The sequence below is a fragment of the Zea mays genome, chromosome 1 (assembly GCF_902167145.1).
Source record: "Zea mays cultivar B73 chromosome 1, Zm-B73-REFERENCE-NAM-5.0, whole genome shotgun sequence".
Lineage (NCBI taxonomy): Eukaryota > Viridiplantae > Streptophyta > Magnoliopsida > Poales > Poaceae > Zea > Zea mays.
In genome coordinates, this window is record NC_050096.1 from 279,485,700 (window position 1) to 279,500,774 (window position 15,075).

The 15,075-nt window shown below is 50.6% G+C and overlaps 1 protein-coding gene across 1 annotated transcript; it reads right to left on the reverse strand.

Moving 5' to 3' along the window:
• Nucleotides 1-9,716: 9,716 nt before the first annotated feature.
• Nucleotides 9,717-12,931, reverse strand: lw1 (lemon white1). Its single transcript, NM_001175829.2, has 10 exons — nt 12,552-12,931; nt 12,232-12,428; nt 11,689-11,868; nt 11,450-11,581; nt 11,287-11,361; nt 11,093-11,198; nt 10,904-10,998; nt 10,280-10,465; nt 10,044-10,130; nt 9,717-9,941 (listed from the first exon to the last, which is right to left on the reverse strand). Exons 1-10 carry the CDS (start codon nt 12,814-12,816, stop codon nt 9,876-9,878), a joined length of 1,389 nt encoding a protein of 462 aa, NP_001169300.1. The 5' UTR covers nt 12,817-12,931; the 3' UTR covers nt 9,717-9,875.
• Between the last annotated feature and the right edge of the window lie 2,144 nt (nt 12,932-15,075).

A 15,075-nucleotide genomic window follows, 5' to 3' on the forward strand; every position in this document is an offset into this window, starting at 1 on the left:
CCGTCGCCAGGGGACCGGGTCCGGCAAATCACCCGCAGGTACTTTTGGGCGTGCCTCTGGGCCCCTAGCCGACCCCCAACGAACGGGGCACGGACGTCCACTCGGATTACCCGCTTGCAGCTCACCGGAGACACCATGTTCGGTGCCCATCGAGGGTAACATGGCGCACTCCCCCCCTCCTCCTTGCGGAAAGGCGACGTAGGGGCGTATGTAAAAAGCCGAGTCTGTCCCTGATCGTCCTCTCGCCCTGTGCAGAGGCTCGGGGGCTGCTCTCGCAAGAACCGGCTCCGGCCAAATCGTTGACAGCGTCAACATACCAGCCCGAGAGCTTGGGCCCCGACCGTGCACCCGGGCTACGGCCAGTTCGCATGAGGGAACGACCAGACCAGCCGAAGCGTTAAGTGAAGTATTAAGACCTCGAAGGAGTGTAACCACTCCTCCGAGGCCTCGGGGGCTACACCCGGCGGGTGCGCTCGCGCGCACCCACCGGAACGAAATGCAACCGAGAAAGGCTGGTCCCCTTGCAAAAAAGTGCGACAAAAGCCTCCAAGCGAGTGCTAACACTCCCTTCGAGGCTCGGGGGCTACTGTCGGGGACCATAATTAGGGGTACCCTCAAGGCGCCTAATTCTCAGCTGGTAACCCCCATCAGCATAAAGCTGCAAAGGCCTGATGGGCACGATTAAGTCAGGGATCAGTCCACACGAGTGACTCGATCACGCTTCACCCGAGCCTAGCCTCGGCCAAAGGCAGCCGACCTCGAGAGACTTCCGTCTCGCCCGAGGCCCCCTTTTTATGGCGGACACATCACCGGCTCGCCCAAGGCCTTGGCTTCGCTCAGAAGCAACCTTGACTAAATCACCACACCAACTGACCAAATTGCAGGGGCATTTAACGCAAAGGTGGCCTGACACCTCTATCCTGACACGCGCCCCCGGCAGAGCCGAGGTGACCGCCGTCACTCCACCGCTCCACTGGCCAGTCTGACAGAAGGACAGCGCCGCCTGCGCCACTCCGACTGCAGTGCCACTCGACAGAGTAAGTCTGACAGGCAGTCAGGCCTTGCCAAAGGCGCCACGGCGAACTCCGCTCCGCCCGACCCCAGGGCTCGGACTCGGGCTAAGACCCGGAAGACGGCGAACTCCGCTCCGCCCGACCCCAGGGCTCGGACTCGGGCTAAGACCCGGAAAGACGGCGAACTCCGCTCCGCCCGACCCCAGGGCTCGGACTCGGGCTAAGACCCGGAAGACGGCGAACTCCACTCCGCCCGACCCCAGGGCTCGGACTCGGGCTAAGACCTGGAAGACGGCGAACTCCGCTCCGCCCGACCCCAGGGCTCGGACTCGGGCTAAGACCCGGAAGACGACGAAACTCCGCCTCGCCCGACCCCAGGGCTCGGACTCCGCCCTGGCCTCGGCCGAACGACTTCCGCCTCGCCCGACCCCTTGGCTCGGGCTCGGCCACGGCAACAGAAGGCAGACTCAACCTCGGCTTCGGAGGAAACCCCACGTCGCCCTGCCTAGGGCACAGACCGCCACGTCAACAGGAGGCGCCATCATCATCCCACCCCGAATCGACTCGGGTCACGGAGAACAAGACCGACGTCTCAATCCGGCCAGCTCCGCCAGAGAGGCAATGATGGCGCTCCACAAGCTCTATGACGACGGCGGCCCCCAGCTCTCTTACGGAAGCAGGACAACGTCAGCAGGGACTCGACCGCTCCAACAGCTGTCCCTCCATCAGGCTCCGCCGCACCTCCGACAGCCACGACATCACGCCAGCAGGGTGCCCAGATCTCTCCGGCTGCCACATTGGCATGTACCTAGGGCGCTAGCTCTCCCTCCGCTAGACACGTAGCACTCTGCTACATCCCCATTGTACACCTGGATCCTCTCCTTACGACTATAAAAGGAAGGACCAGGGCCTTCTCAGAGAAGGTTGGCCGCGCGGGACCGAGGACGGGACAGGCGCTCTCTTGGGGCCGCTTGCTTCCCTCACCCGCGTGGACGCTTGTAACCCCCCTACTGCAAGCGCACCTGACCTGGGCGCGGGACGAACACGAAGGCCGCGGGACTTCCACCTCTCTCACGCTCGGCTCCGGCCACCTCGCCTCTCCCCCCTTCGCGCTCGCCCACGCGCTCGACCCATCTGGGCTGGGGCACGCAGCACACTCACTCGTCGGCTTAGGGACCCCCCTGTCTCGAAACGCCGATAGTTAGTGTTCTATGATGTTCTAGATCTCTCAAGCATGTCTACAACATGAATATATGAAATACATTATGCACACCTTTCATGGACTTTGGAAATTCTAGCCAGTATGCCAACTTTCCAATATGTGTCATTATCGGGAATGGACTAATATATCTTGGGTTTGACTTCCCTTTAGTACCCAATCTCATCACACCCTTAGTAGGAGATACCTTGAGAAGCACTTGATCTCCCACCTAAAATTCCAGGTTTTGCCTCCTAGTATCTGCATAACTCTTTTGCCTACTCTAGGCCACCAATATTTGCTGTTGAATCTCAGTTACCAAAATTTTTGGTCCACAGATGACCTAGGAAAAGAAAATAATACTCACAACAATGTAATGAGTAGCCGATCCCGGTCGCATCGCGAGCGGATGTTGCCTACCTGCCTCACGCTCGGACTCATAGTGAGGCGGGCGCGACCAGAGATGTGGGCCACGACAGGGCAAAACCGCACAACGAGGGATGGCGGAGGAGGCCATACCGAGCCTTGAACATGTGCGAGGGAGGTGGGGTAGACCGAGTGGGCGGACTGGTGCACCTCCTCGCTCGACAGCAATGTCTCCTCCTTGCGCGTGATCACACCTCTTCCTCACCCATGGCTACGCCTCTTATGCATCTCTATGCCAGGGACCGAAGCCTCAGCTGGCACAAAAGAAAAGAACCATTGGGACCTCGTCTGTCATTATGGTAGCGCCAACCGGGGCCTCATCGACATGGGGTAGCGTCTGCCAAGGGCCGCACCCAACCGATCACCGATACCACTGGCCTCGCCTGAGGGGGGCCAGTGTGTGTCGGGGACTTCGCCTTGTGTGGGAGTCGACGTGGTCGAAGACGAAGGTCGTTGAGAGCAATGACCACATTTCGAGCATGTGTAGGATGAAGCGAATGGTGCCGGCGGATAGGGAGTGAAGAAGACTCTCAACATTTACAGGACAGTGGCGGCCTTCGTTACTGTAGCAAACGGTTTACCACACGCTATTAGAGATAAGAAAAAGCTCACCATACGTTAAATTTAGTGAACATAACCCTTTACTGGACGATGAGATGAAAACGGTCGAAAACGTATACTTATTCATATATCAATTTTTTGGCCTTTTTTCATTGATTGCGAATAAATATGATATATAATATATTATACAAATTTGTGTTTTTTAACATTGAGCTTGTAAAGATTATAAAAGGTAAAGCTTAAAATTTTTATATATTTTATCAAATAATAGATATAAAATCCGGATACATATCCGGATACTTATTCAATTTTTTCAAGCAGAGAGCATATAATACATAAAACAATTTATATAAAATTTTATTCTTATTTATAATAATATGTTTGATAATATAAGAAAAAATTAATACGGAATTTTATACATGTCTTTTTTAAATATTAAATTTGGTATCGTTAGCTGTTGGGAGCGTATCCTCGTGACGCTCAGTAGACTAGTAGAGTATGGTTGAGTGCAAACACCTCTAAAAATTTAAAGCAGAATGTACCCATATTATTCTTTTTAATTTTTATGAAACGAACTAAACATACACGTGCATGCATCCTTATTTATAATAATGTGTTTGACGTCTGTGGTCAGTCAAACTATACGTTTCCAAGCACATGTTTGCCATGGCGAGTAATAGTCATCACTCGCACGGAGACGATCCACACGTGTATTGAAACGGAGACCCTGCTCTGGAACCACGCAGCATGTGAAGCCGGTACAGCTGTACAAGAACATATGCATGGAATGTGGGCTATTTCGAGGAGAAAGTCACGCTTCTGAGTTTTACTCGCGTGCGTGTCACGTCTCACCTGATGACGTTTTATTTGATGAGTCCAGTGCCCTGCGGCGAGGGGTTTAATAGGCTCTAAATTTTATATTATAAAATTTAAGGACCAAAACATATTATGATTGGGTTTGTTTTTATTAATTTTAAACTAATATTAAATCCTAAATAAATTATGAAAAAACATTTGAATCATCATCTATTACTGCCCCTACACCTACTTATGGCACCTTTGACATTTCCCCTTGAGGTAATTACGCTAGTGCCCTTATTTTAGGGTATGACTATAGATTTGTTCTTGTTTTTTAGACTTTAATTTTTTCTAAAAATGAAATGTTGTATGCCCCTATTCCTTTAGTGATACTTAACGAGGTTAAGTCTTGATAAAAGACAATTATGCCCTTTCATTATTTGCATAACAATTTGATTATATTTCAATTATAACAACAGATATGGCAACAATTCAAAATTTTGCATAACAATTCAAAACTTTTTTTGGCATTTCCAAAATAAAAAATGGAAACAATCTAACTATATTTTTTTGGACATATTCACAATATAACACCAACATCATATTAAGCATAAAAGTTGGATATTACCTACATAATATAATAGAGGTAAACACGCAAACTCTGAAAAACCGAGATACCTATAGTTACTCTAAAATAAGGACACTAACACAATTGTCCCAAAAAAACAGAGACAAACACGCAAAATCTATAAAAATAGGGGCTGCAGCTAAATTAAAGGCACTGGCGCAATTGCACCTTAGGGAAACGGAAGAAATTTAGATTAGAGCAATTCGAGGTTTTATTGCGATTTTGTCCCAACTGATGAGAGTTTAAGTACTGGAACTGGAATTAAGCTTTTTTTTCTCGAACGCGCAGGAGGACTGCACGTCATTATATTAAGAAAGGAAAAGGTCCAAGAGGACCAAAGTACAATGCCCGTAGGGCAAACAGAACACTTGACCACAGTCTAGACCCTACTCATAATAGCAGGAAGACCAAAATTTGCTAGCTGCTTAGCCCCAGCCCTCTCCCAACAACTTAACTCATTCAGAAATAAGCTTTTAACAAAACACATGGAAGGGTTTACACCATCAAAAACAGCTTTGTTTCTAGTCAGCCATATGCACCAAGACCCCAAAATAATGAGACTGTTGAAGCCTTTCTTTCTGAATTTGGGCACCTTCTTAAGCGCCTTCCTCCACCAATCAGCAAATGAGATTTCATCAACAGCAGGAATGAGATCCCCAAGACACAAGAGAACAAGAATAGCATGCCAAAATTGCCTAGCAAAACTGCAGGTACACAAAAGATGTTGCACTGTTTCCTGCTCTTGGTCACAAAGAACACAAACAGCCGGATGTTGCAGCCCTCTCCTCCTTAGTCTATCAGCAGTCCAACACTTATTCCTTATCGCCAGCCAGAGGAAGAACTTGCATTTTGGGGGAGCCCAGGATTTCCACAAACGTTTCCATGGCTCAAACGAAATTAAACCCATGAAAAAAGCCTTATAGCAGGACTTTGAGGAGAACATCCCAGAAGAAGAGTGCATCCAAACATGCCTGTCAGCATCATGAGAGAGCCTAACGTCCCCCAAAGTATCCCATAACAACAGGTATTGCTGCAACCCACTCAAGGAAAGAGCACCACGAATATCATTGACCCAATGCCAATTATCCAGAGCCTGTGCCATCGTTCTGGAAGAATACGCCTTGCGGCCAACCATGCCCACCACCTCAGGGGCAATGTCCTGGATAGTATTCCCATGAATCCATCTATCCGACCAGAAGAGAGTAGTAGCCCCATTCCCTAAAATGGTAAAAACCGACAAATCAAAGAACTGTCTAACCTGACGTTGCACTGGGAGGGACAACCCACGCCAAGGTCTGCTCTGATCCGTCTTTTCCAACCATAACCATTTTGCCTGCAATGCCCAGCTTTTGAGCTTAAGGTTAGGGATCCCAAGCCCACCAAGCCTCAGAGGCCTCGTGACAACTTCCCATGGAACAAGACAACTACCACCATTAACCTCCTTTCTTCCTCTCCAAAGAAATCCTCGCCGAATTTTATCAATTGATTTAATAACCTACTGAGGGACATTGATTGCAATAAGAAGATAAGTCGGAATGGCCGATAGAACAAACTTCACCAACGCAGTCCGCCCAGCCAGGTTGAGCAACCGAGCCTTCCAGTTAGGCAGTCGATCTGCGATCTTCTCAATCCATAACTTAAGGTCACATTTCCTCAATTTTTTATCAGAAATGGGCAGCCCCAGATACCTGCAAGGAAACACAGTGGGACTGCAATGCAGCACACTGCAACCAGCAAGCACATGCTGATCATCACATCTAATTGGAATAGCACTGCTCTTGAGCATATTGGTTACCAGACCAGAAGCCAAACCAAAGCAGTTTAGTATTATCTTAGCACAATTCAGATCTGCTTCAATTGGCTTTATGAAAATGACCACATCATCCGCATAGATGGAGACTCGACTGCGAACATCAGCTCCCCCAAGGCCCTGCAACAAGCCTCTATTTTCAGCAACCCGGAACAAGCTGCTAAGCACATCCATAACCATCACAAATAACATGGGAGAAATAGGATCTCCCTGGCGAAGACCTCTCCGATGAAAAATATGATTACCAGGCGAGCCATTCAAAAGCACCTGAGTAGAAGAAGTGAATAACAAGTTGGAGATCAGATTACGCCAAACAGGACCAAACCCCAAATGTGTCAAAATCTCCATCAAAAACGCCCACGAGACTGAGTCGAAAGCCTTGGAAATATCCAGTTTCAGCAGCAAACTAGAGATCTTCCTCTTATGAAGGAACTTAATCGATTGTTGCACTAGCATGAAATTGTCGTGAATTGACCTTCCTCTAATAAAAGCACTCTGGTTAGCTGCCACTAGGTCTTGAAGGTATGGTCCCAAACGATTAGCGAGGATCTTAGTGACCAGCTTAGCAAAACTATGAATCAAGCTAATTGGTCGAAAATCACCAGCTGAGGAAGCATCTTCCCTCTTTGGAAGAAGAATGAGATACGCTGAGTTCAGCAAATCCAGTTTATAGGCATTTCCATGGTAAAGGGAATTAAGAGCAGTCATTATGTCGACCTTAATGATGTCCCAGCATGTCTTGTAAAATTTTCCTGTAAAACCATCAGGCCCAGGGGCCTTATCAGAAGAGAGCCCAGAAACAAATAGCTTCGCATAATTACCGGCATCCTGGACAGAAATAACTTCATTATCATCACAGAAACCCAAATGCCTGCAGACCTGGGCAGCAGCCTCAGAACCGAGTTCTGGAGGAAATTTGGCCACCCTCCTGCTCCGCCTTGGTATAAAATTACTAGGTAGAGGCTTCTTCCTTCTCTTTGGAATCTGTGGAGTTGGCAGCAAGGCATCCACTGGTTTAGTGACCAAACACTGGAACTCGCACAAGGGCGAAGGAATCACCATAGAATTATCAAGACCCGACTGAACCAACGGGCCATCCTGATCATCCAAAATAGAAGGTCTCAACCTCCTAGAGTAGACTCTAAAAACAGGCGGCTTCAAATTCCATCTAGCAGAAGAAGCACTAACAACACAACTCACTGCCAAAACCGAATCCTCCCTCAACTCAGCAGCCAAATCAGCAGAGGCACCAACAGGAGAATAATCAGGAACCACAACATCACACAAGGCCAGAACACCAGGCGCCGCCAGCATCTCAACCGCAGCACACGGGAGGGTAGGGGCATCAATTGGTTCTGCCAACGAATCCGAAGAGACAGACGCCGCCACAGCATCACTGTTATCCATCGACGCATCCAAAAGCCCCACATCATCAGAGGGTCCAACACGCGTCGACGAGGAATGAAGACGAGGGCCCAGCCGCGAGTGCACCGAAGCCCGAGGCAATGAGGCCTGATCACCCAGTCTCTGCACCCGTCGAGCCCGACGACTCGGCTCTGGCTCATCATCAGAGGGATCCGATGGAGGTGGCTGCAGCTGCTCCTCCACAAGGACACCCACCGGCCCAATAATCTTCACCAACACAGGGAACACCAACGAACGTGGAATCCAAACTCCGTCTTCATCGGGGACCGCTGGCTCCACAGCATGAAGGTCCAACACCTTCGGCAACTCCACGGGAGAGCGGCACCATGCACTCAACCTGATGACCGACAAGTCCTCCCCGCTGATAGAATCCGGGTGTAGTCCCTGAACCAGGCAATATGGACCAAGCAAAACCTCCGCTGTCTCCAGTCCCCAAAGGTGAGCAGGGATACCACGGAGCTCGACGTCAATGAGGGAAGACAAGACACTGCCTCCCGAAGCAAAAGCCTGCCTACTCCATCTCTTAATATGCAACCTCAATGGAGGGACAAAGAGCGACGGTCCTCCACTAAACACCTGCCCAGCCAGCTCCTCCGAGGGGAAGAGGACAATAAAAGAACCTGGCGCAGCACGACGTAGGCGGAGCGCATCAGCATCAAGGCCAAACCTTGAGGCGAGCGCCTCTCTAACCTCCGTGGCGCAACCAGTTCCTTCTTGCCCAACAACGCTGACGATCAGGGCATGGCGAAGCTCCAACTCAGCACGGTCGATCATTCTGGACCGCCCAATAAACCTCACAGGGCGAGGACCATCCTGAGCTGCGGGCGACAAGTTTCCCGAAGATAGCAGCAGAGGATCACCGCCAAGACCACCACTAGGCCCGGACCTGCGCCTTCGCTGCCCACGGCGGGTACGCCGCTTCCCGCTGATCGCGGCATCGGAACCACCAAGCGTCGAGCCACCCGCCATGGCGTGGTCGGCACCAGTGACCGCCGCCGGGGCCTCCATGGAAATTGGCCGCCACACCAGTCTGCGCACAGGAGCGGCCAGGTTCGTCTGCCTGCGCGGGCACTCGCTCACACGGTGCCCCGGCCGCCTGCAGAAGAAGCACCGCACCCTGTTCGAACACCGCGCCGCCCGATGATCAGCAGAGAAACAGTTGAAACATCTGCCCCGCAGATCAACCGGCACGGGTCTGGGTTCTGGCAGGGGAGGGCGACGAGCCAAGCGGCGGTCGCGACGACTCTGGACAGTCTTCCAGCCGCCACCAGCCCTCTCCACTGCTAACCGAGAAACAGGGCGCTGCGAGGACACCAGCGCATCCCTGTAGGAGCGGCGACTCTGAGACGAGGCCACACCCACGGCCGCCGGGACAGCGCCCGCCGGGACAGCGCCCGCCGGGACAGCACCCGCGCCCGCCGCCGCCGGGATAGCACCTGCGCCCGCCGGGACAGCGTCCGCCGGGGCAGCACCCACGCTCGCCGCGCCTGCTGCGCTGTCGTCACACCACCGCTGCGCCTTGGACCGACCACAAACAGAGGGCCCCGCCGACGCCGGGGAAGGAGAGGTGATTGGCCGCCGGGATCGGAGTGGTCTCCGGCGTGGGGTTGGTGGAGGAAGGTGAAGAGGCGTCGGGGGTAGAGGAGAGGGTCAGGGGATAGGAACGGTCAGGCGGGAAAGGAAGGGGCGCCATCTCCTCCTCGGAACTAAGCTTTTTACACATAGGAACTGTGCATTCTTTAACTTACACATCTGAGTGTCTTCCCTGACATCAATTTAAGTGGCAAAAAGTTAGACTTTAGAAAGGCTGATGCAAATGTTATTCGGGCCAATGATAACACCATTTTAGTTTCCACCGTACTGTAAATTCCAGCACAAGGATAGTGACTCGTGGTAGTATTCGTGCCCAACTCGTTACATCCTTAGCTACTGTACAAACATTTGCCTGTGCAACGTTTCTAGTAACCTTTGCCAAGCCAAAACTATTCAGCTCTTCACCAAATCTCTGCTTAAAATTTATGCAACCTGCAAAATTTCCTGACGCTTGATCTCAAATACCTTCTGAAGAGCATCCTCAACAACCTGCATAAGTAGAATGTCATTATTGCAATCAAGTTTTGTGTGGTACAAGCAAGCTGTGTAGAAACAAACACTTAAAGTTAAATCAGTACAGCTCTAAGTCACCTTATCTGGAGTTGAGGCACCTGAAGTAACACCAATGGTAATAGGCCCCTCGGGTAACCAGTTATTTTTCTCAACCAGTTCACCATGCTGTTAAACAATCCAATTTTCGGTTAAAATGAGATCATATACTTTCAATAATTAAATTTAAGCTCTTTCCAGTTTCTAATTAAAAGAAGGTCCCTTCAAAATTCTATTATTTTTAAAAAATGAATGCTGTGGAAGGTATGAGAAATTACATTTAACTTGTAGCTGATCCTGTTTCCTGGTCCAATCCTTTGTTCACTGTCAATCCAGTATGATGGAATTCCACTGAGTTCTCCGATTTCTTGCAGATGAGAGGTGTTACTTGAATTCCATCCTCCAACAACAAGAATAAGGTCAACTTTCTCTTTCACCAGCTGATACATAGCATCTTGTCTTTCCTGAGGAATCAAACATATGGTCGGATGTATATAAGTCAATGCAGCATATGTCAAAACAATTATAAATCTATCACTCAAAGAGACAATTTCTCAAACCAAAAGTGGAGCAACAAATGTACTAGGATCCTCTTAACTTTGATCCAAAATAAAAGTGCCATCTAGTTGTCTCAGTTTCCTTTGCAGGTTGCATGTAAAGGGTGATGGAGATTGTATTATACCATGAATGGCTACCATCTATCATGAATTGTATGCTAGCCTTTTCTAGACGTTACAGTACAGTAGTGCTAAATCCATCATTCCCAGTTTTTAAATCATCAAGAAACCATACATTTTGGAATGCTTCACGTAACATCTAAAAGAAAGAGACTCGGTTGGGTTGGGCTACAAGACTTTGTATTATGCAAAGCTGAAGGAAATGTTGGAAAAAGGAAAAAGTACCTGAGTGGCATCACAAATAGTATTGAAGGCCATGAAGTGATCGTTTACATTTTCAACTCCATATTTTTGCATCATCGTCTTTTCAATAAGCTTCCCTATTAATCATACAGCATTACAATCAAAATTGGTGCTTGCTATAAATCATGACACAGAGCTATGGAGGTAGCAGAGGCTGGTCAGATAACCTACCAATTTCTTCAGTTTCTCCTTTAAGCATTGTTGTTTGATTTGCAATTCCCACCATATCAAGATGAACATCAGGATCAAACCCTGGAGAAACAGCTTTCTTGAATTTCTGCAGTTGTGTGTCAAACAGTTTAGTTGGTCATTCCTTTCCATCATGCCAGTAAATGGATAACTTGAGTAAAATCCTCAGTCCTTACCTCAAGGAACTCCTCTTTTGTTGAGCTAGACCCATCAAGTTGGCCACCAAGTATATAATCACACACATAGGTTGCCTATTGAAAACATTTCACTTTTCTTATCATTGACCATATTCGATACAAAGTCCAAAGAACAGCGAAACATAAAATTCGTTAGATGTACCTCTGCCATATTCTTCACAATGATGTACTTTCCTGCAAAAGAAGCAGTGGCAACAGTTTCTTCATGGGAATACTTTCCATGAATAATTGAAGTATATTCACTCTTCTTGTGTTTTTCGACCATATTCCAGACCTATATTGGACAATGGACTTCATCAGCCTGACATAGTAAGCTTTTGACTTTCAAGGAACAGAGATCGCCAAGTGGCATAAAAGGAAGAGCGCAAAGGAAAAATTCACCTTTGAAACCCAAGGGCATGTCGTATCAACAATCTGCACCTTCTTCTCATTTAGCGTGTACATTTCCTCCACAGCAGCTCCAAATGCAGGCAACACAACAACATCACCTTGCTCGACGACATTGAAATCCTTGATACCCGCGTCAACAGGAATGATTTCTACACCCATCTCATCCAACCTCTGCATGACCAATCACCCGAATTCAACTCAGCTAAGCACATAAGCCTCTGAATCAGAGTACCGCAAATTAGGGACAGGAAGGTGTGGGTGTTATGCTAAAGAGAGAGAACAGCGGACACTTTCAGCACTAGAATTTTTGCTTTGCAGTTAAGGCACGAACACTGGGGTCCAATTAAATTGGAGTTTTAAGAACGAACACTTTGAGCACTATAGTGTTACTTTGTAACGCTTAGTGGGTCAACAGATCGTTCTGCTCTCTGATATACACAAGAGGATGCAGCAGACCACTAATTTCGTCACCCACCTAGTTCCATACGAAGTTCAAATTCTTGGTCAGAGTTCACAGATTTCGGATACGGTTACCTTGTTGACGGTGGGGTTGTGGATGATTTCGTTGGTGAGCCAGATGCGCTCCTCGGGGAACTGCTTGCGCGCCTCGTACGCGATCTGCACGGCGCGCTCGACGCCCCAGCAGAACCCGTAGGCCTCCGCGAGCTTCACGGTGACGGGGCCCCAGGTGTACTGGTTGCCGTTCTCCTTGAGCGTCTTGATGACGTTGCCTGCGATACCAATTCGATTCGGCCCCCCCATCAATCGTCTGGAAGAGGGAGGGGGGGAAACACAAACACCAGGCTCCTCCGTGCCTGCTTGCCTGCTACCCATAGCAGTACGACTTGACTTACTGGTGTACTCCTGGCTCATGAGCTCGAGCGTCTCCTTCTTGTGCCCGAACCCCTTGCGGTTGTAGTTGTCGCTGCGCGTGAGGTTGTGGCGGAACGCCTTCTTGTCGAAGTCCGGGTCGAGCGAGGCGGCCGCGGCGTGCGAGGGCGGGGAGGCGTCGCAGCGCACGGAGGAGGGCGCGCGGCGCCGGCCCCCGCGGTGGCGGCCCGCGGACGAGGCGGCCGGAGAGAACAGAGCGGAGCGGAGCGGCGTCGTGATAGTCGCCATCGCGGGCGTGGGCCTCGTGGCGCTCGGCGGCAGGAAGAGGCGGGGCGGACGGCGAATGGGCTGCCTCGGCTCGGACGGGACCCGCTCTCTCTTATCCCTGCGGCCTTCTGAGTTCTGACGCCGTGGCCCCCCGTGGAACTGGAGGGATATTCCGTGGCGCGTGAGGCGCGGCTGCGAGGGCCGCCGGTTGCTGTCCTCTTGCGGCGTGCCCCGTGCTAAAATGCCACTGCCAGTTCCTCACGTCGGTCGCACCACGTTTTCTGACCGTCTCAGTTTCTGCGTTGCTCCCGTTTCACGAGTTTGAATTTTGCATAGAAGGATCAGAATTTTTCGTGGGCCGGTGGATTGGACGCACCACACGGCGAAACCGGAAGGTGACACGTTTGTGAGTGCGCTGTTGACGCTAGTGGGAATGTGGGATGCACGGATCGCCATTGGGCTGCCCTTTTCTCGTGTTGTCGATCGTTGACGTTCGGTGCTACTGACTCACTAGAAACAGGCAGGGTGTGTGCTGGCTGCGCGTGCCGATCGTAGGTCTTAGTCGTCTTTGGCGTATATTTCGGTGCAGAGAACAATTAGGATAAATGTGTGTATTGGTGTTTAATGTAGAGGCTTTTAATGTGTCTACAGTGGGGGTTTTCAAAAAAAAATCGTGAAGCCGTCTCTGTGGGGGATAGATATCTCCCGGGTCCACTAAAAGAGTAAAGGACCTCACGAAAGGCCCAAGGGCCCAATAAATCGTAAGGTCATTCTTTCGTGGGCCTGGGAGAAACAACCAGCAAAGCAGAACGACATGGGGCCGGATTGGTGCAAACCCGGACGACCCATAACGTCGAGCGGATGACCGCAACAGAGATCCGACTTTTCCGCGCTGGAGCCTCCATGCAACGAAGCCATGCGAGGATAAGTCGGCGAGAGTTACGTAGAGATAATCTCAAGAGGTTCACTATCTTTTAGCTACTTGTTGTTATCTTATCCACGTGTACTGCCCCACGGTCGAGTATATAAGGCCTAGGGGGCACCCCTTCAGAACGATCGGCCCTTTACTTAGTCACCCACGCCAGCTCTCTGAACTATCAATCCAGAGAGCCCTCTTATAACCACATTCACCTAGCATACTCACCAGGACGTAGGGTGTTATGCATCTCTAAGCGGCCCGAACCTGTAAACCTTGTCCACTGTCCCTCGTGCGATCGGCACGAACCATTTTGCTACAGTTGTCGACACCGTCCTACTCCTAAAACACCTTGAGGGGCAACCCCGGGTGTGCGGTCGGACCCAAAACACCGACAGTTGGCGCGCCAGGTAGGGGGTGTGTCGACAATCCAAGCTAGCTCAATGGCCGTCACCTTCTACAGCAAGATCACCCTGCGTCCCGGATCCGTATTCTGCTTCGGAACAATCTCATCTGTAGCGGATGAAGAAGGAATTTTGCACCGTATCGCGGATCTGCCGGAAAAGAAGTCTCCCCCAACAAACTCCGAAAATACCGGAGAAGCACAACCTCCAACTTTCCGGATGAAGATCGTCTCCGGAAAGTCAGGGACCGAGGGCCCGTTGACCCGGAAAACTCCACTGTCTACTTCTCCGACAAAAGAATGGACGTGGATCGCGAGGAAGAAGGAGACCAGGGAAAAGCAAGTCGTTCTTTCCATTCCTCCGACCTCAAAGGAGAACGGAAAGAAGGTCGCCACGACAACAGCACCATTCTACCCCGACGTCCTCTTCATTGGGAGAGTGGAGTCGCCCGTCGTCTCCGACGACGAACCAACCGCGCCTGGAGAAGAACCGCCTCAACGAGAGTCCCGACGACGGAGAAACCGGCGCAGGAACGTCCGACGACATCACGCGGCCGGAGAGCGGAATCCGGAGCAGCCTGTTTCGCGAGACGAGGTCTCGGAGATAGGAGAAACTCTGGAAGAACGCGTCTTCAGAGAACGAAGGAACTCCCGACGACGTGATCGCAGACGAGCACAGGAACAGGCTGAGCAAGATGCAAGGCAGCGCCGGGAGAATCCACTCTTTGGGCGCAACCTGAATCCCGACTTCGCCCGAGCCATGAACACGCCGAGCGAAGTCGAAGGAGTACTAGCTCGGATAGCTGATGGGCTTCCTCGGACTCCCGACGCCGAGGGCTACCGACGTCTGTTTACTTAGGCGGCCAACCATCTTCTACCGCTTGCTCATCCGCCGAACGATCTACGACACGCCATCAACAGTCGCCGGGACGCGCGAAGCTCCATCAATGCTTCGCGCGAA

Bases quoted from the DNA above. Each gene is read 5' to 3' on its own strand.
- lw1 (NM_001175829.2), bottom strand. From the start codon at position 12,816: ATGGCGACTATCACGACGCCGCTCCGCTCCGCTCTGTTCTCTCCGGCC. The intron at 11,869-12,231 runs GTAACCGTATCC...TTGGTCATGCAG, and splicing joins ACAACCCCACCGTCAACAAG to AGGTTGGATGAGATGGGTGT. The intron at 10,466-10,903 runs GTACTTTTTCCT...TTGATTCCTCAG, and splicing joins CTATTTGTGATGCCACTCAG to GAAAGACAAGATGCTATGTA.